Here is a 26,225-nt window from a genome sequence, read left to right on the forward strand (position 1 = left end):
CGGGTTATGTCATTCAAATATACCTTTTGCGTGAAAATTAAGGCAACAGTATGAATTTGACGATATGAATATGAAGTTCAAATCTGATAAGCTAATTAAGAAGTAAAATAATAAAGTACAAACTTAGGGATTTTTTCCCAATTTTAAAACATTATAACCGTCACCTACTCTGCAGGCATCATCACTAGCCATGACAACCCTCATTCCGTCAAACTCATAGATTGAATATCAGGAGTTGTTTAACAACATAATACGGGGATTCAAATAACGCTAAACTAAGCCATTATATTTAGTTTTTTTATGTTCTGATTTGTATAATGTTATTTGTGTGTTGATTGTTATTCGTTATTCTACGGGATTGTCAATATGTTATCGAGTAATGAGTTTGAATTTTGCTTTGGTAACTTTTTAGGTATGTATTTGTTCCTTCATAATCACCATTTGCAGACCAAAATAATTTCACGCGTATTCGACACAACCTTTTTCAACTGTTGATCTTCAGTGCTGTACAACTTTGTACTTTCGATCTTTTATATCTGGGCGTCACTAGTGAGTCTTGTGTGGACGAGACGCGTTTTTTTACGTATTGAATTTTAAACCTGATGCTTTTTGTTATCTATTTATCATTTGTTTCTTTGTATATAATACGTTCTCCTATTTAATTGTATTGTAGTCCTGTAATATTATGTTGTCATTGCAATGTTATAATTAACATTGCCATTAAAGTACGAGGTTTGGCATGCCACAAAACTAGGTTAACCCACCAATTTTTCTTTAAAAATGTCCTGTACCAAGTCAGGAATATGGCCATTGTTATATTATTGTTCGTTTCTGTGTGTGTTACATTTTAACGTTGCGTCGTTTGTTTTCTCTTATTTTTTAGTGTAAATTCACATTGCGATCAGACGTGTCACGGTACTTGTCTATCCCAAGGTCATGTATTTTAGTTTTGATGTTATATTTTTTGTTCTCGTGGGATTTTGTCTGATGCTTGGTTCGTTTCTTTGTGTGTTGCATTTTAGTGGTGTGTCGTTTTTCTCCTCTCAAATTTAATGCGTTTCCCTCGGTTTTGGTTTGTTACTCCGATTTTGTTTTTTTTCAGGGATTTATGAGTTTTGAACAGCAGTAAACTACTGTTGCCTTTATTTATTCGGCAATGCAAATGTCTGACAACAGATCAGATTATAAGTTTTGGCAGTTTGGACCTGTTTAAATCCATATAATAAACTACAGTATTCGTTTTGGGTCAGATATAAGAAATTGACAAATACAAACCCACATAAAACCAGGATGTATAACTCTGTAAAGATCAAGATATTTTGTCCAAATGACAGTCTTACTAAAGCTGTGCTGGTGTATCTTTAACAGTAAGCATATATATTTCAAGGAATTATTTAAGGTACTCACTTCGTGTAATAAGATCGCACCAAGACAAATGAAGACTATATTGATTGATAGTGTAAACGCCATGATAACAAAATTCTGTAAAACAAAATACTTTTACATTAAAACTGTACTAAGAATACATGTCTAGATATCAAAAAACGTAAACCAAAACTTTATATTTTACATCAATGGTTTAATAAATTCTTAATTTTTAAATCCATATCTCTGAGTTAGTTTTTTTTATTAGTACTTTCCTTATCCACTGTTTTCTAGTTAAATAAATGCATATAACAGTCAGGTTATAGGTTATACCATATAAGTTATTATTTTCTATTTCACTGTTAGTTTGTAAAAAGATACAATAAAAAGAGTTGATGATATATAAACATCTAAATCGGCATTACCTATATGATGAATCAAGATTTAGTATAAAATCTAACCTCAATAAATTACAAAATACTTTGCTTACAACATATACGACTTTGATCCAGGTGCACGATACTGCTATTATACCGATGATTCTATTTATACTGATTAATGGAATCAACACTAGGCATCCAATTGACAAGAATTTGAAGACAACTTCAAGATTCATTGAAATCTTATACAAGCTACCGAGTCCTGATGTTATCCATTGCCTGTCCAGAACCGATGATAATCCATACACAGAGACCAATGCAATAAAGATTAATTCAATAATCTGAAGAAATAAACAAGTAGCAATTATTAAAAAATTGTCGTTTTGTGTTGTTCTGGTTGATAATAACGATACTGTCAAATAAATAGAAACCTAGCAGCATCAGTGTATTTGGCAAAAAATGTCAACGCAATTTACAATTCTTCAAATAAAAAGTAGCTCGACACAGGAAAAAACAATTGTCTATAGATAATATACCTTTTTTAGTTAAAAAAAAATATATCGGCTTAAAAAATCCCGCATAATAATCGAAGCAGTGACAGCTATCGTAGATTAACAATTTATAAAAACGTGTAGACGAAAATCATTATATCAGGATTTTAGAGCGTCAACCATTTTCGAATTACAGAAATAATATAATACCGGATTTTTTTACGAAATACAGATGCATCTGTTACATGTATTATGCATTGTAAAATTATAAAACAGAGCTTAAAATTTAGTTTAAAAATAGCAAAATACAAAAGCCAACATACAAGAAAAAATACAGCTAGTACGAAATGAACGGCAACAAACACTTCTATCTTTCCACTGCTGAATTTTTTCCTGCAAAAGTAAAAATAAATAGCATGTATATTACATATTTGTTTTTAAATACGATCTGCGTTTTTTCCGAAATTTTAAGTATTTGGCTAGCCTTTTCGTGTTGTTGTTCAATATATAATGGTATGTATAGTTTACGTGAGTTCAATGTTTTTACTTTAAAAAAGCAATTAATTATCATATAATTCTTGTTATTGTTTGTATACGTCTAGTACATTAAATTATTTAGAACATAAGTAATTAAATACTTTAGGTATCTCATACATTTCAAAGACGACGAAAACACGAACATATAGACAGACATTCCAAAAATGAATATATAACATGAAGGTGGTAAAGTTAAGTAAATACCTTCGTCGAAAGAATTTGTCATACATCATTAAAAACATTCCTTTTTGTTGATCTGGACCAATCAATGATTCTGTTCCCTCATCGGGAAGAAAATACTTATAGCATCTGTCGTGAACAAGGAAGGAAATCACCTTAAATGAAAAAAAGCCTTACATTTACACAAAATGTATGAAACGCTAACTTCTAATAAAACCATTACGTAACCTTAATAATCAACAGATTGGTTGTCTTCGACCAGATAGGGGCAAATCAATAGAATTAAGCTAAACACAACAGTGTTTTTAGAACAAATCATGTTTAAACATATCAAATGTTCAAGTCATATGAAAATTACTAATAACATGAATAAGATTGACATAATTCCACAATTCTTACAATTTAAGAATTGACGACGGAATAACTACCAAATAACTTTCCTTTTTTTATTTCTGGTTTCGCAGTCAAAAGCAATTATTTCAAAAAAGATACAGTATTAAAAAAGCTGTGTCCGTCTCGTCAGTGGGTAGTTTAAAAATATCACCCAAAAAAATGGATACGATTTTTTCTATAAAAATGGCCAACAATGAAAAGGTCTGAATTGCTTTAAAAGGTCCATTCAAACGAAAGACAAAGATTTATTAAAAAGAGTTAATTTAAGGTAGGGTTTAATTCAGATAAAAAGAGCTTGATATACCTTATAATCCATCAATTATACATCTCTTGCACGTGAACAACACCTCAAAGATTTAGAAAAAGAACAGAATAATGTCGCGACAAGGCAGCACTCGCAACCTCAAAGAGAATAGGGATAACTATAAGAAGCAAAACTTTTTCCCTAATCCACAAGAAGTGAATATTTTTAAATTCAATTTATAAAAAGAATCAATTAAGAGAGGTTTTAAAATGATAGAAAATAGTCATGGATTTTGCACCAACAAAGATATGATAAGGAAACCCTTTATTCTATTTGTCGGGATGATATTGATTGGGTTGTGGAAAATTAATTCAGGTCAACCATGTTAATGATATCCAGGAACCAAGACAGAGCTAACCTGAATGTAAATACAATTTGACTGAACAAGAGTTTAGTTATGACAATAGTAAAGATCGCATTACTTATAATCTTGTAATTACCTGTATTAAGATTTCAAGAATAATCATGGCTACTGCTACACCAACTATAACATATCGTCGTGAAGGGCAAGACTAAAAGCAAACACAATGTTATATATGTATATGTGCAATTGAAGTATTTCTTAGATTAAAAAAAAAGGAACATTTAATAATTTTCCTGCGATTGAAGGGCTAAATCTTTCAAAGCAAAGTGCTTCAAAGACAAAAAGTTTTAAAATCGGATTAGTGGCATGTCTATATGACTAACAAAGGACACAAAGGAAAGGCCACAATTGATCTCATGTCAACTTTGACTGATGGAATTTCAAATTCTATGAATAAATAATTTTATAAAGGTTTATTTTACATGTCATTGCAAAAGTGCAGACTACTGAGCTTTGATACACCTAGGGATTAAAAGTCTATCGGCAGAGGTAATGTTCAAGAGCTATTAAACATATGCAACACACTATCAAATATACCTTTAAAAATATCGTAAAATGCAATTGTCTGCATTCAAAAAATCTTTTAATAACGTACATGAATAATTTTTTATCAATTTATCAAACTCAGAATAAAAACACGACGTTTCTTGTCTTCTTTTTCCCGTTGTAAATTAGATTTGTGTAATGATCAGTTTACAGATAAGTTTGACGTTGTTAAAAAAAAGGGTCTTGATTATCAAATTAAGGTATAAGTATTTGCCTTTGTTTAAATATGATAATTCCATTCGAAGTTTTATTAATGTGAAACACTAAATGTATAGCACGATCTCCTAGATACACAATGTCAGTTCCGTTGCTTATAACGCGTCGATATGGCAATTATTTCAACCCTATGTTATCCTGAAGTGATATTGTGATATATAGAAGCATAATAATCTTCAGTATACAAATTTCTGGTCTAGATAAAACAAAAAACACAAATCATCATAATATATCTTTTTTAAGAACTAGATAATGACTTTCAAACACTTTCAGAAACATAATTTAACATCATAGAGAGATATTTTTATGATTAATATTGTATTACTACAGTACTGTAGATGTGTTACATGTGACGATATGTATAGTCAAACAGAACAAATAAGTACGTTGAAGTATCAAAACTTCCACCAAAGCGACGTTTCATATGTATAGTTACCTCGCTGTCTAAGGTACACCTGCTCACCTGTGAAAGAGAAACCAACATACAATGGAATTCAAACATGAATAATGGAGAATGTTTATTACACACGAATCAATTACATATTGTCCTTGAGATAAGAAGCTAACAAAACAACTGATGAAAAATATCGGATCACAGTCTATATTAATTTATAGAACCAGCACCAAAAATCAAATTTCATATGTAATGGTCATATGCCAGAAATATGCTGACCTTTCTTTGAGTTGATATCCACGTCAACAATTAGATTCCTGTTGCGTCAATTTTTACATTTGATTATAACGTCATTTCTCTTTATTTTTTGTAATTACTTAATTAAAATTTATGTCGTGAAAAAATATATGTCGTTTCAGAACAAATCCAACAAACACATATACGCCGTGTAGCATTATACCACCACATTACTTTTCGAAAAAAAACTTTTCATTCCCATGATTTTAATCGACATATAATTCCAGTAAGTACCTGATTTCAATGTCACAAAGTAAACACAAATGATTTAATAAGGTTTACCTATTATTTGTTGTATCATTCAGATTGAAATTTATTTAAATGTATCCAAAAAACTGTATTAGTTGAATTTAAACGTTGTAAGGGCAAGGACAACATTTTTTTTCTAGAGTTGCATATCATTGTCAACCTTTTGTGTGTATGTTTTATTTGTTTGATTTCAAGACACTGTATACTTACCGCACGCAATACAATTGATGAAAGTATCAGAAATATTATTGAAATCAGTAATGTGAACGCATGTACACCTGACACCTACAAAAATATAATATCAAAATAGTTCAACTCGTAGCATTCACCAGTTGAAAAAGTAAAATGTGTAATATGAATTTTTGTATTTAACAACATTCATTAATACAAAAATTGGTAAACTTATATCATCATTAATCGCTTCATCGATATTGAAATATATGGACAACTTCGAATACGACTTTATGATTTCCAACTTTACATTTTCCACATTCATAAATCTCCTTTGCCGTCGTCGGTAACTGTTCTTATATATCAATAATAGTGTGTAGCTCATCCTATACCGACTCCATTGCAGATGCTCATGATAAAAAAAATATTCCAACAAAATATTTTGCGCCATAAATCGACCCTGCATATTTTTACAGTCACTTTGACTAATTTTTTTTTAATTATTCAAAACTATTTTCCATTTTGTAGATAGACATTACATCATAAATGATATACACTATATTTTAATTTCACTTACCACATAAAGAAAGATTTTACGTCTTGTCAATACAGAAACAACTCCACATACTCTAATTATACTTATAATAGGAATCAGGGCTAAAAGTGAAATCTTCAGAAAATCGAACAAAACTCCAATGTTTATGGTTTCTTCATCGAGTATGTATAAACCTGTTGTTATCCATCTCCGGTCCAGTAACCATGAAAAGCCATAGAAACATACCAAAACGATAAACGTTGTTTCGAGTAACTGGAAAATAATGATCACGATATGAGTGTTGTTTGTGGGTAAAAAAAGTGCTTTAAACTCTTGTTATCATTGTTGCATGTATGTATGATTTTTTGTTGTGTTTCACACCATTTTAAGCACCGCATTCAGTTTTTATCGGTGAAGAAAACCACCGAAATTCGATAGGAAAACTGACAATCCTAGTCAAATAATATTTGAGTCGGGTGCACCGGCACGAGCTGGGTTCTAATTCACAACATCAGGGTTGACTGGCTATTGATTAAAGTAGTTACTATTCAAACCACTCGGCCACCGAGACCAAACGTGTATATATGACGTCGAACTATAATTTGTGGAGGTACAACGAATGTCCGTACTGACACAACATACCGGCAAACTGGTAATTCGTGTTAAAGAAACATCGAATTCAAACGTACCTGTACCATTAGGGATGAAAGAGAGGTGCAATATACCAAATAGACATTCGAACGCATAAGTCTCACTACCTGTTTGGAATTTGTTGGTAGAAAGCTGATAAGGATTTTCTTACTGACAATGTGTTAATAAAAAAAATCATTCTAAAATTTATCTTTCTAAAAATCTAAATTCCTGCAATAAAATTACTCTATGTCATTAAGTTGCAGTTGGCAGTTTTCTTTTTTTTCCATTATATTTATTATCGTATAATATATTTCGCGGTCAATATTTAGATCGAACAAACTTTTTTATGATGTTTACTTACCGTCATCACTATGCTTGCCCCAACATACACAGCAACAGGGATCTCAAGTTTCCGGTTATTCTTAAATAACTGCCTGAAATGTACAAGCACCGACTTATTTTCATGTGTGAAATCAAATGATTTTCTGTATCTTTGAGAAAGTCAGTTTTCTCAGTATAAAGATGAATAGCTTTTAATAGCACTAGAATATATTGATAGGGGATTAATTGAGAAAAACAAAAAAAATATAGAGGTCAATGTACTTATTTTCGAAATAAAAGCAATTTGAGTTGAGGCGGGAACAAGTTCTCTCTTGGTTTTTCATAGCTTTATCATTGATAAGTTAAAGTTCTCAAAAAACTATCAAGAAGTTAATACGATTTTATAAGACTTTAACAAATAGCTAATAATCACACATGTAAAAGATTTATAAAAAGAAAAAATAAGGTCAATTGACAAAACTTTTTAAGGCATTCACATGGATAAAACCAGAGGATTTCGACAATCTTACAAAAATTTCAAAACATGACAAGCGAACATTCTTAACTGTGTTTAGTTTTGAGCGTTTCAGATAAGGTATATCATTTTCAAAAAGTCTCTACAATAGATTGGTTCAATTGACAGCACTTGAGCAAAAAAGGTTCCAGTGCATGAATTCTTCATTAATCAGACAAGTTCAGCATGTTATAATGAGAATTTATTGATACATCATTATAATCTAGTCAGGATCTTTTATCCGACATGTTTGTTCGGCATGACTCAACTATATAAGTCTTATGGAAACGTCAACGTCAACATCAACTATTAATCATAACAACATGGAATCTAAGAAAACTTATCGGCTCAAATAACGTCATGTATTCTGATAGTTATAGGCTAGATTAACTTTATTTTATTTACCTTTCAACAAACAAAAATGTGTAAATTGTTCTGAGGAGTCCTGGTTGTTTCTTATCATCTGTTTGAGACAGCTCGTCTGTAATGTCTGTATACTGATGAATCCTATCATGTATGATCAACACACATATCTTCAGAGGAAAAGGAAGATAAAAATAAGTAGTTCAACTTAAATGACCTGTTTCAGTCAATGCATTTTTTCTCATTGCTGTATGTAGTTTTTTTTAACCAATTGTATATATTATAGGCATTCTTGTTCTGCAGCATTGCCTTTGGCATATTTGGTGTAGTTGTGTAACTAATTATTTTGTTTGTATGTAGAAAAATAAATATTATTAAGCATGTTAAGTAGATATAGATGCCTACAACAATATCCAAAAATGATTAAAGTCATGCAACATGTGCAAAGTTTCCTAGAAAATATACGTATATGTATCAAGCAAATTATGCATACAGGAAAGATCATGGGATGATCAATTGAAAGAAAGTAGCATAAGTGCATATGGTTATGAAGAGAAAAAGACACTTAAAAAGGAAAATCATTACAGTTGGTTATAAATAGAAAAATACGCATCAAAAAGGAACTAAACTTATTTTGGTACACAATCCCTTGTTTATAACATGCATAAATAAATTTGGATAGATGCTTGAGATATGAAACCAGTGATGACTAAAGATACAACACGTTTACCTGCGAAAACAGTTCGATAACAAACATTCCAATGGCAACTCCTGATGTTGATTCTAAATTTGACGAGCAGTTTATCTTAAAAAAAAATCAACAAGATACAGTTATTGATACAAATTAGAAAAATATTGAATGAGCAATCGAAATAGAAAACCACAAACAGTAATGTAGTATGTCAACATGAAATAGTTATTAAAAAAAATCACGCGTGAAATAAAAAAATATTGGTTGCCCCATCAAAAAATCCATTCCCACTAATGCCTATAAATTTTCAAGAAATTTTATCTCTGAGTTATCACCTTTCGTTGGTTTTTTTTACAAACAGAAGATTAAACAATAATTCGAAATAATACCTTACATTCAATTAGCAATATATCTCGTTATTTTGATGGTTTGATGGTTATAATCCTGGTACATTTTGATAACTATTAACCTTTCTTCTATTGAGAATACATAACGCATTTTTTTAATTAGAAATACAATTTGTACATATATCACCGTTGCATGACAAACTCACATTACTTCTTTCGGAGACATTTCTTATGTAGTGCCTCATAAGAAAATATTCTTCGGTCTTCATGTTCGTCTTTTTTTTTCTTATTTTGGTATTGCCAGATTTTTGTGACTTACATGTTCGATAACCACTTTGTTATCATATTGAACTAATATTTCTTTCCAAATTGCACAGACTGAACAGAGAAAATTTTGATCAAGCCAGTTAAAAAAACAACATCTTCAATTATTGCAATCATAAGTAGATAACAATATTAGGTAACTAAAACCCTCTGATATGAAAATATATACTTCGATATTTTTTAAAGGGTAAATAACTTATATAACCACTCGGGGACCTTTTAAAGCTGCATGCGGTATGGGCTTTTTTTAATTGTTGAAGGCCGTATGGTGACCTAGAGAACATAATTTCTGTCATGTTGGTCTCTTGAGAAGAGTTTTTTGGCAATCATACTAAATCTTTTTTTATACTTAAATACATATAACAGGTATAAAAATGTGTAACTTTCTTACAAAACGGTAAACTGTCCAATCGTAATAGCTACATGGATATTCCTGAAATAGATAGATTAAGAATCGAAAAAAATCATAATATAAAATATAATCAAAATTAAAAAACAATACACTACAAATATTACAGGAAATCCCTATGCTAAAACATATTTAACAAAAAACATTTGTTTATCTTAAGAATCAATATGTAGATACTTTTTACAAAATGGTGAATTATTTCAACACCTTTTTGCTACGTCGAAAAACACTATTTATTGAAAAAATATAATTTATACACTCAGTCTGTTACTTACATCCTTTCTCATAACTGACCCCATTATTAAGAATGTCAGTGTCAGCAAGGTATTTAGTGTTACAATGGTTGTTATCTGAAATATGATAGAATCATACACTAGTATGTATACAATGATTCATTTATTTTACCATGATTACAATAAAAGAAATATATTTGACCATGATTACAATAAAATAAAATGATAATTAACCATGATAGCATAACAATTTACTTTGATAAAAATAATATGAAATTTCTGAAAGCTATTTAGTAAGGTTCCCTATTTAAAAAGAATGAAAAGTCAAACAAAACGCAAAACGTCTTGCATGTTCGCGTTTAATTCGGAACAAATCATCGTGGCACGGTATTGTTAGCTGACATGAAGACGGATATCAATTTCTCAGGCCATAAGGAAAATGCGACGGAAATTTTGGTCAAATGAATATAGGACTGACTAACGGAAAACAGCGGTATAGCAATTGATTAATGTCTAGTTAATGACATAGAATTGCCTGGCTATGTCATGTTAAAGCGCATTTCATGTTGATTGCATAATCAAACTGTGTTTGGTTTTATTCGTACATGTATGTTGTTATAATATCCCCCTAATAAGATGTATACCAAAATCTGTTCTCCATTTTTTCAACATGTCTTTAGCCAATAGGATTAAAATAAACGCTAACTTAGTCCCATTGCCGTCAAAGCCCTGTAAGCACTTATTCATATTAGTTAAAAAGCCTTCTTCATTTTATTGTTTTACTAAAACGGCTTGGTGGTTAAAATCTATAATTAACCTCTATAAAGTGACATTCAAAATGTATTCAACATTCACGAAACTCATCGGTGACCCTTAAAATCAATACAAAATGAAGGCCATAAAATTATCAAACCAGTACAGTATTTCAATTTGTGTCAATTAGTAGCAGAAAACCTTATCTCTACAACATCGTATAAACATTATGTTTTCCAAAATCAAACAGTAATGATAGATAAAGAATACAGGAGCCTCTGGCCTTTGTAAGTCTTGTATGATTTTTAAACTTAGTTTCTTGTGTATAATTCGGAGTTTAGTATGACGTCCATTTTCACTGTACTGGTATGCATATTTTTTAGGGGCCAGCTGAAGGACACCTACGGGTGCGGGAATTCTCGCTACATTGAAGACCCATTAGTGGACTTCGGCTGTTGTCTGCTCTATGGTCGGGTGGTTGTCGCTTTTACACATTCACCATTTTCTTTCTCAATTTTATGTTCACTCCAACTACGTGGTAGGTTATACTCTTTGTAAACAAAATTAATTAACACCAACGATATATTTGACATTAAATGACATTTGACTTATGAAAACTTAAATCAAACCTCACGATTTACAGCGAATTCGCAAATAAAATACGAATACAGTATAATAATTTTCAATTCGAAATGACGCCGTTGTTTTTAAACTTTTTTCAGCATCTTTAGTTCTCAAGTTTAAATAACTTACCAAATACAGGCTTTTCTTCCATCTTTTAAGAACAATAATCAAACCAGCAAACCTAATGATCATGCAACATGACACCAGGACGATGCTACCTATAGCTAAGAAAACATACAAATCTCCAATCGTATCTATATAGTCTCTGTTCACGTGGTTTGATACGCCAAATATGGCCGCTAATACTATGAATGCCGTCTCCAGTAACTGAAAAAGAATTTTATCAAACCAAAGGATTTGAAATACACATTTTTATTTAGGCATATAGTTAAGCAAAACCTATCTCCAATTTGAAAATATATTGCTTTCTGAATTGATTAATGCATTAAATGAATTTATCAATGTAGTCATTCATTTGTTAATTCAGTTTTTTAACAATGTTTTTATGCGTGTTTGTTCAGAGAATATTGGTTATAAAACTTAAAATAATATACTCTGCATAAGACTTTTTCAGTTTTTCGTACACATAAAGAAAGCAAACGGATAAAACTAGGTGAAAAAAAACCAATTGAATAAATGAAGAGTTTTGGAAAGGGCCGAATATGGCCTCAAATTTCAGGTTCATCTGACGAAAGATTTTGGACACTTTTAAAACACTTCAGTGTCTATTGCAGTTGATTCTATCAGTTTTTGTGAAAGATTTTAACCGATTTGGGCATTAAAAACGCTCCGATTTAAGCTTAAATATGACAAATCTTTCAAATATGCCAAAAATGTCACTTTTCAGATGGTTTGTTTTGTCAAAAATAAAAGTGACCGTAACCGTGTTTATCATCAACCTCTATATATGTTATGTTTTATCATGTAATACAACTTTCAATATTGAGAATGAACACAAACATGGCCACTTTTATTTAAGACGAAAACCATCTCAAATTTAACTAAAATGCTAATATGGTGATGATTTCAGTCATTTAACATGACTTCATGATGCTAGTTCCCGATATATATGCATTGCATTGTTAAAAACAGCCCATATTTATGTAGCAGAAGCATTCTTCTTTCCAATGAACTACTAAAAGTTTACATTTTAACAATATGTAAAACTGCTATATGTTAGGGCCAAAAAAGGGTCTTTCTGGACCTCCTCCTTTAGTTTTACACTCTAGATGAAATCAAATATAACAAATATATTGTTTAGTACGGTAGACACACTGCAATAGATTAACCAATGGCGCTCAAATCAAAACAGCTAAATGTTGTTGAAAATTTCTCAAAAATGTGTGCTAAATATAGCTTATTCACGGGAGTATATGGAAAAACAAATAAGATTCACACAATGAAATATTGGAAATTATGATAGAGATAAAAATAATACAAACCATCATGAAAACTGCTAGACATATGTATAACGATATTAAGATACTCCTAAAAATAGATTAATTGTCGTGTTAAAAAAGAAAAGTCCTATATGAAGCAATGCACATGTACATACATATATTCAATACGATTGTATAAACCTAAAGAAGATACATGTAGTTAAATTTCGATTGGTGTTTGGTTGTTGCAGATCCGTCATACTGCATATTATTTTTAATAATCAACATCTTTTTAAAAGGAAAATTCCATTTCTTAGCAAGATGTATATTTTTATTGAAATAAGTCAGTAACCGTTAAACTTCCTTGTGGACAACTCGTATCAGATAAAAAAAAATACAATGTTAACTAAAACCCTTGCTGTCGATTGGCCTATAGTTGGTTAGCTTTTCGAGTAAAACTAACACCATAACACACATACACACAAAACACACATGATTAAGATATTTGTATTCATATGGATTGTACAATATACCTTGGCTTATCACTTCTAACTAATTGATTTAACCATGGAATCAAATGCATAGTTTCCTTGGTCTCTCTCTCAACGTTTACTCGTTGACTTTCCTTAAATTCTTTGCTGATAAGAATAGGTCCTACGAACTGCAATATAGACATGTTGAATTTGACATTTAAATGGATATACCGTGTAGGCAGGGCCATTATACCGGTCACTCATAACAATGTATGTGCAAATGTGCACAGAGGTCTGTGCCGTAGCAAATGCCACATGACTAAATTATTTTGCATTTACTACATGTTCTAAGTGTTCTTCATAGCCCCTCATGTTCAGTTTAATAGGGTACCATTTTATGAACTTTGTACATTTTGACATTAAAAAATGCTGCTTTTAAAAAGATTTCTCGGATTTTTTTTAAAAACATAGATCTTTGAACTTTGAGGCATTTTGTTAGTAAATTTCGTGTGGCCGCCATCTTATTCGATATGTTATCCTTTTACTCCAATAAAGTTTTTTTTATATAACGATATGTTTTAGTTTGATAACTTGAAATTATTTCAAAATCAAGTATTTTTTTTTAGTGAATAACTTTAAACAGATTTGTTCGATTTAAAAACAATGTTCAAGTAGAAATACGCAAATAACAACTTGCTTCGTATTTCACAGAAACGAAAATTAGTTAATTGTTTGGTGATTGTTCGCACGGGAGGCGTATTTAAATAAAAATCAAAAGTGACCAGTCCCGTTAGTTAAGACTGTTCCTCGTGTTGGTAAAAAGACTTTAAAAATCTAATAAAAATTAATTGTTCGACGTACTAGGGAATTTCTACCCATGAAAAAAAAAATCCTTAGATTTATTTGGCAGAACATTCCAGAATTATGGATCCATAATGCTTTTCAGCTTAGTACCTATCTTTGGGTTTGTTATTTGGTGTTGTTATTTGTTTTTACTGTTGAAATTAGTTGTTATGTTAAAATAGGTAATAATTCACTTTCAGCGATGTATTATTGTTGACCATTCGAGATTCTTTTTTTGCGAACCCGTCTTCAGCTGAATGTGTGACTACTGAAAACGGGCCTCAAGGGATTTCAAGTCGAAAATAAATGCAAAACATGTGTTTTTGTGTCTTTCAAGACACAAATAATATACAGAATTAATTGCATGTTAAAGACAATAACTGTTTAGTGTCTTTAAATATCAGCTGTGTTTGTACTCGGCTCGGAACAGGTATAATAGCTCGCTAAAAGCTCGCATACACCTTGTTTCCTATCCTCCTACAAATACAGCTGATAATTAAAGACACTAAACAGTTATTGTCTATGTAGCCATGCAAAAAAACATACATGTCTTAAAATCATTTTTGGTATTGTTCATACATTACATACTGTATTTATGTTGTTACTCAAGTCTTTTAATTCAACTGGCGGAATTCTTATATAGTACGGATTTATTTTCAAATCCATAAAATCGTAGACGCAAAGAGGTACATTACATTATTTGTGTATTATCATACTGAGATACTCATTGTTCAAAATACAATTAATGTACTTTGTATATACTTACATCGCAAATTAGTCCTAGTATTAGGAAAGAGAAATAATAGCCTGATAGTACGTATAAGCGTTCTCTCATAGCTTGAGAACAATACTGAAAAATCAACAATATACAAATATCAATCTCAAATAATACAGTTCCCATTTCTGCATGCTTTCCTTTAAGCTAAAAATCATGTCTCATTAAAAACAAAGTATAAGCTACTAATTGTCCTGTTCTAAACAGGTCGTGTAAAGAAGGGACTTTTTCTTCGAATGAAACTGGTTTCCTGATATGTTTTTCTAATATATATCATATTCCGACTGGTTTCTATTCCATGTGTGGTTTTCTATCTTTTCTTTCTTTATATATTTAATTTTAATCATAATCTTAAAAGACAAGGAATGATGACTTTATATCTAATATAAATATATTCTCCTGCTGTCTTTTTGTCAAATTCTATATGAAAAATGTTGATACTCCCAATGCTTTCGTGTACTTTTTCTGTTATTAAGCTTTGTATGGTTTTTCACCAGTTATTTTTGGGGTCCTGTTTCATTGGCCCAGGCTTCGTGGGGTAAGACGTACTACCGGTATAATCTATATTGGTTTATTTTTTTCTCATTGTGATTCAGATGGTATGATGTCTCGTGGCACTCGTACCACATCTTCTTATGTCTATTTGATTTCCCCTTTTTTATACATGTATAGATTTATATAAAAGCTTTCGTGTAGCAAATACACAATACTTATAAGGAAAAAAAAAATATGCAAATATGTATAAATGTAGGTTATAACTTGGTAAATTGATAGTATTATTTGTGGAATTAAGGGTTATTTGTAACCGCATATACTTTGACTAGTGTTGCTGACATAATAAATGAAAAAGAAGTGGACAAACGAAATTAAAAATTTAAATATTATATGATTTCCCCTGTAATTTGCCTACCTTTGAATCTTTATAGCTTCCAAAGAGACCATTGCTTACATATGAATGATGACCATTCCAGGAATGTCCGTAATTAACTATACTTTCGTGCATATTAGAATAACAGAAATACCCTTCCGTGTGTCCTTTTATTACACAGCATTCAAACTAAAGCAATAATAATTATGAAATCAAATTTAATGTTTTTAACACATTAATTCTACAGTTAACATTGTCTTATCAAGTCTACGATGTTTTCTGAATCCAAATATTTGTTTGGTAATAGCATTATATGCATTTGTGATTTCACTTTCTGCAATGCAACATTATTTGGAAATGTATAACATATTAAGAAAAGTATGCATCAACCTTTTTAACTTTATTTTTTTGTTGTGAGTTTTGTGTTGCTCGGTCATTCGTTTTCTATGAAGTCTTTCTTTAGACTGTCGTTTGTCTGTTCATCCTTTTTATTTTGCCAATGTATTTTCGTTTTTAGAGATAAATTGATATCACTGAGTATTATACAGCCTCCTTTTTGTCAGTTACCCATTTCCTGCTTTCCCACCCTAACACTTATTCTAATCCGTAACACTTATCTCCCAATTTTACTATCTAAGACATGCTACCGATTAACACGTAGATTCATGTTATTGAAGAACGAATAATGATATATCTATTTTAACACTTCATTATTCGAATCAGACGTCACGTAACACGACGTTACATAACAGGGACGGTGTTGAAATAGTTGTTATAAACAAACCCAAGTCGATCCTTCTTCCTTCGTGAATTCAACAATTACTAACCTTCAACATCATTGTGGTGTAAAATATATCAGTTCCACTTAACTCAGTCAGCTCATCTTCGACATGGTTTGTTATCTGGTAAGTAAATAAGTGATATAAATCACTGGGGTGAAGCTGATGACCGTTACTGCATTCACGGTCATCAAAAGATGTTGGATGAAAAATTAGGTCAGTATCTGTATTGTCTGTAATAGTGTGTCTATGTCATTTTCTTTACAACGATGTAAATTTATAAGTAAAGGATGACCGTAATTTATAAATGTTGACCGTAACTTTTAAAGGATGGAATATCCGTATTTAGAAATACTTTTTTTGTATCAAATAATTAATCCTGTTGGTATAAAACGTAATTATATGAGAGAATTATCCTATAGGTAGAAGACAATAAGACGTGTTTCAAATACATAGTTCACCAAATGTATATTTTTTACGGTAGAGGGTATATATTTTTTTTAAACAACATACAACAAGACATGCACATGAACAAGTGGGGAAAACATGCAACAAAAGCGCGATAAAATGACACCTTACAAGTTTTATATCTTTAAAAAAAATGCCCCCAACTACAAGTCAAAAGATTTTTTTTTTATTTCTGGGATTCCTTTTAATGACATATGATAAATACACATCTTGTTCACCCATTGATATTATATCGTCTTTGATTGGTCTTCCATTTTTTCTTGCAGGTAAAATAACAGAAAATGTTTTTTTTAAATACTACGATCAAACTAATAAAGGTGACCTCGGGCAAAATAGATCCTTAAAATAGTTTTGTACGAATAGCGTATCACAAGGGGGAACCTTGTCAATTTGTGCATACAGAAATGTTATTTATTTTTCAAGACAAATTAAAATTTTAAGCTCCTTCTCTGGAGCCATACACAGGGCTCGATTACCGGATATTCGTATGTTTAATTGATTATATTTCATGCTCCATTTATGCGCAATATTTGTTCTGGTCTGTGCATCCGATCGTCTGTTCGTTCGTTCGTCTGTCTGGCTTCAAGTTAAAGTTTTCAGTCGAGGAAGTTTTTGATAATGTTGAATTTCAATCACCTTTAAACGTAGTACACATGTTCCCTATGATATGATCTTTTTAATTATAATGCCAAATTCAGTGTTTACCCCTTTTTTACGGCTCACTGAACATAGAAAAAAAGGTCCTACACTTTCAAGGTTAAACTCAGTGACTTGTTAAAAATTGAAACATGTCCAATATGCGAAAAAAAGGGACTCTTTACCATGAAGAGCCGCATCAAGAAAGGATTTTCGGGGTATGCTAATTTACGGGAAAATGAATCACACTTCGTACCCCAAAAATTTAACCACATATGTAAAAATTTCTCAGCTTAGAAACAAGCCATCATTCATATACAAGTTTACGATAGGGGCTGAGCTACAGAAGAAAACGTTACCATTTTATCGCCTATGGAGAAACAATTGCGCATATTGCCCCAGCTGAGGCATCCGTGTACTGGGGACACATTCTTGGTTCTTCAACTTTTCGTCGTATCGTTGTCAATTCATTAAAGTTTAAACGTCTTTTTCAATAAATATTTCATTGTTTACGAGACATATGCAATTTACTATCATTGTCATGGATTTTAAAATACGGCAAATCTATAATACTAAAAGAAACGAGGTCCAATTTGTCAGTCGGCATGTGGTAAAAACGACAAAACAAAGAATTCAACGTTATATATAGCATATATAGGACAATGGTGTTGATTTAAAATTAAACCACTCCAGACCCTTTTGTTGTCCACATAATTAATATTGCCAATAATAAACAAGTTCCGGGTCGAATCCGATACCGAAACCAATAGTATATTCACCTGTTACATATTACCCTATCTGTACGTTCCACATCTGACGGGCGTAGTGTGTATTTGGGATTTTTGCTATATACACGGGTCATATCACAGGGTTGACACTACTAAATTCAATCAGTGTCAAATTGTTCTCTATTGTGGTATTTTGATAAGTATGACTTTCTTAGATGACAATACGAATACAAAAAATATGGACTTAAATTAAGGCGTATATAGGTAAAGTTTTCAATTTGTTAGCCGGCATGAGGTAAAACAGCAAATCAAAGAATTAAACTTTATTTATAACAAATATAGGACAATGCTGTTGATAAAAAAAAACACTCCATTCCAGGCCCTTTTGTTTTCCAAAAAAATAATATTATCAATATTTGATAAGTTCCAGGTCGACAGGTTCCAACAGAAAGATTTTGAAAGCAGAGAAAACTGTGCATCTTATAATCGGCATGACTTTGTCAGATGAAAATATCAATACTATAATTAAGCTTACGCATACATTTTATAGTTATATACTTTAATTCAGTCACCGACCCGCGAGATTACGGGTGTGTTCTAGTAGTTATAAAGAAAAATGATGAAACATATGTGTTTCCTCTAACAGAGACCCCATTAGGACAAACTCAACAACAAGCTTTGAATACAAATGCGGATATTTCTTAGAATTGACGTTCGTCCTTTACAAGTTTCGGTCATCTTCTTATTAATCACGGTCAGTCTTGTTATATATTACGGTCATCTTGAAAATATTTTGATGATGATTTACGGCCATCTTAGCGATTTTTTCAGATTGATTTTCTTGTTTCATGCACATTTCTCGGAGGTAATTTGTGATTTACGTGTGAATCTTTTATAAATTTACATCGTTTCAATGTATGCTTTGTAAAGAAAATGATATAGAAACACTTTAACAGACAATACAAATACTGACATCTTTTTCATCCGACATCTTGGGATGACCGTGAATGCAGTTACGGTCATCAGCTTTACCCCAGTGTAAATGGACAAACCCTATAACTCGTTGCAAAAAAATAAAATAATTAGAAATTTACTACATAGAAGTATAACTTGCGAGGCACTTCACTTGCTTCGTTAAGCCAATAGTTCAATAACGTAACTGCTGTTATTAACTAGCAATTATAAAATAAGTTGTTTCTATTAAAAAAATTGTCGGTTCCTCGGGTATTGTTTGCTCTACATTCACAAATTTCGTGATATCGGATGATTGACTACTACAAATCCCTGAGAGTTTGTTTTTTTCTTTTTCCTGTTATCATTGATCTGATTAATTGTCCTAAACCTAACATATTCCTCTACTGTTATGCAATTTTCGTACTAGAACATGTATATCAAAACGGTAACAATAATTTATAAACTTCGTCATTAATCGAAGATAGCAAAATGTGCAGGTTTTTTTTAAGAGATTCTTATTTAATCTCATATATTTACTTTCATAAATTGACAAACCTCTTTCAGCATAACCGCCCAAAATATTGAAGCCATTATTTTCAATCCTCCTAATCCAATAGAAGAAAAAAATGCCTGAAATTACAAAGCAAGTGGGAGTTACTATTTTAAAATATTTTGGAATCTTACTTGAATTTCTGTATCTTTCACAACCGACATATCCAAAGTGTCATTGGATGTTTTAGATTAGTAAGTATTTAATTCGTGATTTGACGCGAAGCATGTTTAAATGATAAGAAAATTAGAATAATTAAGTCCCGGAAACTAAACATTTAGGAATCTTTTCAACATTAGGATTATTACACTGATAATTTCATATGAAATCCTTTAATTTCGAATTGGAAATGTTTTACCGATTGCCGTTCTATTAGGCAGGGATATTCATGCCGACAGTTCTTTCACTTTTCCGTAAATGAAGACCACCTGATTAAAACATACATACATGCTTCTCTTGTTCTATGGTCGTTTGTTGTCTCTTTGACACGTTACCCATTTCCATTTTCAATTTTATTATAATGTGTACCATCCTTGACCGATGTGTAGTTATACTTACAAATGTGTGTAGTGCAGTGGATTGTTTTGATGAACCAATAATGCCAATTACACTAATCACGATACCAAATGTTCCCATTGCAAGTGTGCAACAGGCAAAACCTGTAAATACGTTGTGATAACTGTACCCGTATATATCCATTCGCCGGAAGTAGTATAGAAACTCTTGATTTGTTATAAAATCACTTCTTATAAACCAAAGACTAGTTATCATGAGTGCTATACTGGATACCTATTAACCAAAGAAAATAGTAAAGATAACATTATCAAAAACATGAAAAATGAAGTGTTATTGATTAAGAATAAATTAGTCCATATCTTGTGACAGTCGCGTGCTGATTGAAAGAGAAAATTATAATTAATACGTCTGTGGTTGATTCAAGTGAGGACTGGATCACAATAGAGAGCAGGCTACGAAGATAGTACCGCGGGGGATAATAAGTGTTCCGATGTAAGGGTGATATTTAAAAAATACATAATTACAATTATGTGTAATATATAAGACTACACCTCATATATTACTTGATGAATAGTTATATTCCTTTATACACTTGTAACACATAGAAAAAAAACTCATTAATTGTCCGTCAATTCCTCGTCGTTATCCATGACAAATCCTAAGTACAGAAAAATTTTGCAGAAAATTAAACAAATTGTTTTATTCAACTGTAAATATCTCCTTTTCACACCATTTACATCGGTAAGAGTCTGTGAATTTGTACAATTAGAATCCGTTAGAAAATCCATATGTTTGAAGGGTGGATCATTTTGGGTTTTTTTTAATAGATAAAATCCTCCAAAGTATTTATTATTAACTACAAAGTAATCTTCTGTTTGGAGAATTGAAAAAAATACATTATGGATAATAAAATTGATTCTTTATCCAATGTTTCAATCGTTTTGTCGATGAATACTTTTACTAAAACTAATAAAAAATAAACTTAAGTAATCGGATAGGAATGTTTTGTTTCGGTTACCTATAAAAAAAACTACCTACCATGTTTATCGATTTCACTATAACTGATATAATGCGTGTGGGTGTTCTGAAAAGAGACAACTAAAATAACACTTTTTTTTCAAATATTGTTGAATAATTAATGCATTTTGGGGATGATTGATCTTCGTCATGAACACTCACGCCCCCAAAAATGACAGTCCAGAAATGAAAACAACACGTTATAGATTTCAACCGTTCAAAGAGCTTTTGTGGACTAGCCATCATCATGAACTTTCAAAGCCGAATATATGAACATGTTGAAAGCCAAAATTGAATAAGAAACGAAACAATTGAAAAAAAAATTGTTAAATTTCTCTAAGGTTAACTTTGCCTGGTGGAGTTGTAACCCTAGTTTCTTTATAATTTAAAAATGTATCAACGGACAATTTTAGAAAGGATTTTTATAAATCACAGCAGTACCGAAGTTGAGTTGAATATATCACCAAGGACTGGGTCCACCGGCAGAGGTATCGACCCCGTGCTATAAAAACATCAATCAAATGTTATAGGTGATCTGTGTCTGAGGCACTCTATGCATTTACATTTACCTTCCTAAGCAAGGCTCAAGATATTATTAGTTAATTTGGTGTAATCAGGTGTGTATAGAATTTTACACCGTTGTTGAAAATTCATACAACCTTTAACATTTCCATAAATCAAAGGTTTGTTCAGTGATGATCTATGCCATCATAAGTAAGAAAAACCTTATACAAACTTTGAAAAGCTAATCACCGCAAATGACCTTAATCTCGGACAACAATCATGGGGAGATTTGTTCTGTAATTTTAAATCATTCAGATATTGTATAATGATGTTACCTATTCCAAGTTTCCTTCATGAATTTTAAGAGCGTACGCAAAACTCCATATTCCTCCATACAGAGAAGATATCGTCTTTCTGAAGACAGCTTTTTGACACCTTTACTTTTCATTTGTTGTTTTATAACTGTATAATCTGCAGCGGCAATACCAATAATCTACAACAAAAGGAACATGATGAACATGGAATCTTAATTTAAGAAATAGGAAATAAAACAAAACGTTTTGTATGACTCACTGATATAATGTGACGTCATTAGCTTTAAAATGCAATATAAACTTATTATCATATACTTAGACTGAATAACATATGATTTTTACCGTATGTTAATAGCATTAAATTTACAGAAATTCCATATTTTTCAAATTTGAGCTTAGCGGGCTGATATGAAAAGTTTATCACATGCTTCGACATGCCTTTCTGTAATGTTATCACATGGCTTTTCCGGTGATATTCGGCAAATTCCGGAGAATACATATCAATGCTACGTTTTCAATGAAAAACATGACAAAGTAGACTAAGTTATTATATATAAAAAATTTTGGATACTGGAAATTGGTTTGTGTAAAATAATTTTAAAAAAAAACAACCCAAAAAAAATAATAAATAATAATTTAATAAATGCATTTTTTTAACGTTTCAAACATAATTTAGAAAGTTACTTTATAAAAGTTGACTTTTCCAAACAATGTTCATTATGTATATTCGTTGAATTATTTTTTTTGTCGATTTGTTCATATTAAATGTGTTTTCTTCTCTGTTGAGGCATGTGATAGAAAGATTTCATATCGAATAATATATCAAATTTGGGGTTTGACGACCGTGAACTTTTTACTCCTTGAACTTCTATTTGGGAACTACGTAAAAGGATCAATATGTGAATCTGTTATTTTTTCTTCATTGTTGAAGCATATGATAAAAATATCATAACAAATCATGTTTCATATCGCATGTAGTATCAGCTCTTGGTCGAAATCGGCCCACTAGCCATGCGGCTCTGGGACTGATATTGTACCTAGGGCTGATAATAGATGCGATATGAAAAATGCCATGTAATAATCTGATATTATTCCACATCGCCTTTTTATTTACTTTTTTATTCAATAAATCTAAGCAGTGAACTGACCTAGTATGAGGGTGTGGATGGGGGTTTTCAGAAGAGAAAAATAAACAAACATATATATATATATAGAATATTGAAAACTGGACCAAAAAAATTATCAGTACTTAAAAATAAATAATAGAAAGTAATGGGCAACAAGTGTAAAGAGTAAAGAAAAAAGGCAAAGGACCTTCTATCCAGACCCTTATTATTCATTTGTGTTCCACGTGAAACACTTGTCACTTTCTTAGTATTTCATTAACATACCTGACAAAGAAAGCACACTATTATTATTCCAAGATAAACCTGAATATACAAATTCATTTTCTCCGAATAGAGGTCAAAACATCCAGGAAACTCAACGCCATTGCTTGGATAAACACCAGAGCATGTATTACCAGTTCCGTTGGTGCCACAACATTCCAACTAAAATACAAAACAAAAATATATCGCTATTGAATGTCGATGTATAAACTTCCAAATACCGTTCAAAATATACCCAATTGAAAGTTTATTATCTAGTTACCCTTCCGAAGCACCTAAAATCACCCCCAGTTTTTGGTGGGGTTCGTGTTGCTTAGTCTTTATTTTTCAATGTTGTGTTTTGTTTACAGTATAATTGTATGTCTTTTTTTTCTTTTTTAGCAATGGCGTTGTCGGTTTATTTGTTATCTATAAGTTTGGTATCTTTCGCCCCTCTTTTATTAGTTGTTACATTAATTACCTTAGAACAAACGGATGGCGACTTTTTTTATGGTGATTGACAGAAAGTTGTTTCATTTTACTAATTCAGATGTACCTGGCTACATATGAAATGTATTCTACTTCATTTTTATAGTACTTAATTAGTAGTCATGGCTGTGAGGTCAAATTGATAGTATTGAAATTTTATTTTGTTAATGTTAGAAACTTATTCTAAATTACAAAACTTTGGTATCTCTGTTACTCATACATATTACTAGTTCCTTCTGTGTTTTAGTTATACTTTATCGCCGTTTCGTTTTATAAAGTTCTAAGAAAGTTTCTACCAGGTTTTGGATTTTTCAAAAGTGTTGACCTCGGGCATTGGATGTCGCAATTTACACCTTAAGGATGTTTGCTGCTCAGTTTCATAATAAATAACTTTCCATTAAACTACTATATATTGATAGGGGATTAATTGAAGAATCAAAATAGCAAAAAAAATATAGGGGTCAATGTGCTTGTTTTTGAGATATAAGCCATTGAAATTTTGGCGGGAAAATGTTCTCTCTTGATTTTTCATAGCTTTATCATTGACCAGTTAAAGTTCTCAAAAACTATTAAAAAATAAATAAAATTTTATAAGACTTTAACAAATGGCTTATAATTATACATGGAAAAGATTTGTAAAAAGAAATATGGGGGTTCATGGGCAATTTTTTTTAAGGCATTTAAATTAATAAAACCAGAGGATTTCAAAAATCTGACAAAAACTCCAAAACATGACAAGCAGACATCCTTAACTGTGCAGTATAAAATAAGTATATTGTTGTATAGCCATCATTTGACGTGAAGAAAAAAATCAATAACTAAACTCTTCTAATCAAATTAATTTCCCCATACAAATGAACTTTTCATGGGGTTTCCTTTGAACTTACATTATGTAAGTCCCGCATTTACGTGAAAAAATGCGAAAAGATTAAATATCTTAAATAAAATTATATACCCGCTTTCGTTTGATTTCTTCTAATATGTTGTTCGGTTTGATATATAATAGCTGAACTTTTCCGTTATGTTCATTGTCGTTATCAAACCCGTTGTTCGATGGTTTTCCTGTTGGAATTGTCTTACAGTAGTAATTGTGGTGCCCTTTATAGCTTTCTGTTCAGCGTAAACCAACTTGAAGGCTCCGTGTTAAAGGCCATGATACTTTGGTTTATAATTGTTAACTTTTGATTTAATGTGATTGGATAGAAAGTTGTCTCATTGGCACTAGTATAACTTCTCCATATTTATATTTGCACTTTGAGATAAGACGGTTTCAAAAAAACCTACTTACACAATTATATAAAGCTTTCCATTTGTCCTGATAACCATTCAGCAGATAGCTCCCGGAATATCTTTTATGAAACGTGTCAATATTTTCTTCCAATGCATTGTTTATCTACAATGTATACAATCATTTGTCACATTTTTATATATTTTTAGTCATTCAAAACATGACGCATAGTAAGGACCTAATACTGACGTATGTATTACGACGATGTTTGGGTAGAAGTTCTCCTACGTAAGAAATTCAAATTCATATACAAGATTGCTACCCGGCTTGTTTGCACGTGTACTATCAAAAGTCCTTCAGTCAGCTCGTACTTCGGCTTAAAATCTGTGTTATGATATATTCTATATCAAACTAAATATAATTATCAAACATACAAGGAAACAAAAATACCCCGGTATGAGAAATGTCGTATCGTGAATAAATGTTTTTGATAGCGCATTTTTTCCCTGCATAAATATTTTATATGTTTGCTTTAATTTTCTCCCGAATCATGTATGATGAAATAGAAATACTAATCAAATAAAAACACGATACTTGCACAATTAGATATGTTGTCCAATAATAAAATACCTACCCAATAGTACATTAGTGCCCAGAGAACTATTTCCACTATACATACTACTATGAAACACAGGCATATACA

The 26,225-nt window shown here is 31.1% G+C and overlaps 1 protein-coding gene across 1 annotated transcript; it reads right to left on the reverse strand.

The window, feature by feature from the left end:
• Window positions 1–1,786: 1,786 nt before the first annotated feature.
• LOC134699538 (uncharacterized) lies at window positions 1,787–26,225 on the reverse strand. Its single transcript, XM_063561133.1, has 25 exons — window positions 26,157–26,225; window positions 25,583–25,687; window positions 23,830–23,988; window positions 22,460–22,617; window positions 21,642–21,687; window positions 20,646–20,876; window positions 20,093–20,167; window positions 16,800–16,874; window positions 16,015–16,161; window positions 15,096–15,179; window positions 13,547–13,674; window positions 13,077–13,122; window positions 11,764–11,961; window positions 10,300–10,374; window positions 10,007–10,048; window positions 8,984–9,058; window positions 8,296–8,423; window positions 7,417–7,489; window positions 6,465–6,695; window positions 5,927–6,001; window positions 5,213–5,239; window positions 4,091–4,162; window positions 2,978–3,108; window positions 2,560–2,629; window positions 1,787–2,086 (listed from the first exon to the last, which is right to left on the reverse strand). The coding sequence occupies exons 1-25, from the start codon at window positions 26,166–26,168 to the stop codon at window positions 1,787–1,789; spliced, it is 2,763 nt and encodes a 920-aa protein (XP_063417203.1). The 5' UTR covers window positions 26,169–26,225.

This window comes from Mytilus trossulus, unplaced genomic scaffold, assembly GCF_036588685.1.
Source record: "Mytilus trossulus isolate FHL-02 unplaced genomic scaffold, PNRI_Mtr1.1.1.hap1 h1tg000070l__unscaffolded, whole genome shotgun sequence".
Lineage (NCBI taxonomy): Eukaryota > Metazoa > Mollusca > Bivalvia > Mytilida > Mytilidae > Mytilus > Mytilus trossulus.

What these genes read in the sequence shown, in the direction of transcription:
- LOC134699538 (XM_063561133.1), bottom strand. An exon ending in TACTAGGACTAATTTGCGAT is followed by an intron (nt 13,675 to 15,095) that starts GTAAGTATATAC and finishes TCTATATTGCAG; the next exon opens with TTCGTAGGACCTATTCTTAT. An exon ending in TTATCGAACTGTTTTCGCAG is followed by an intron (nt 8,424 to 8,983) that starts GTAAACGTGTTG and finishes TTTCCTCTGAAG; the next exon opens with ATATGTGTGTTGATCATACA.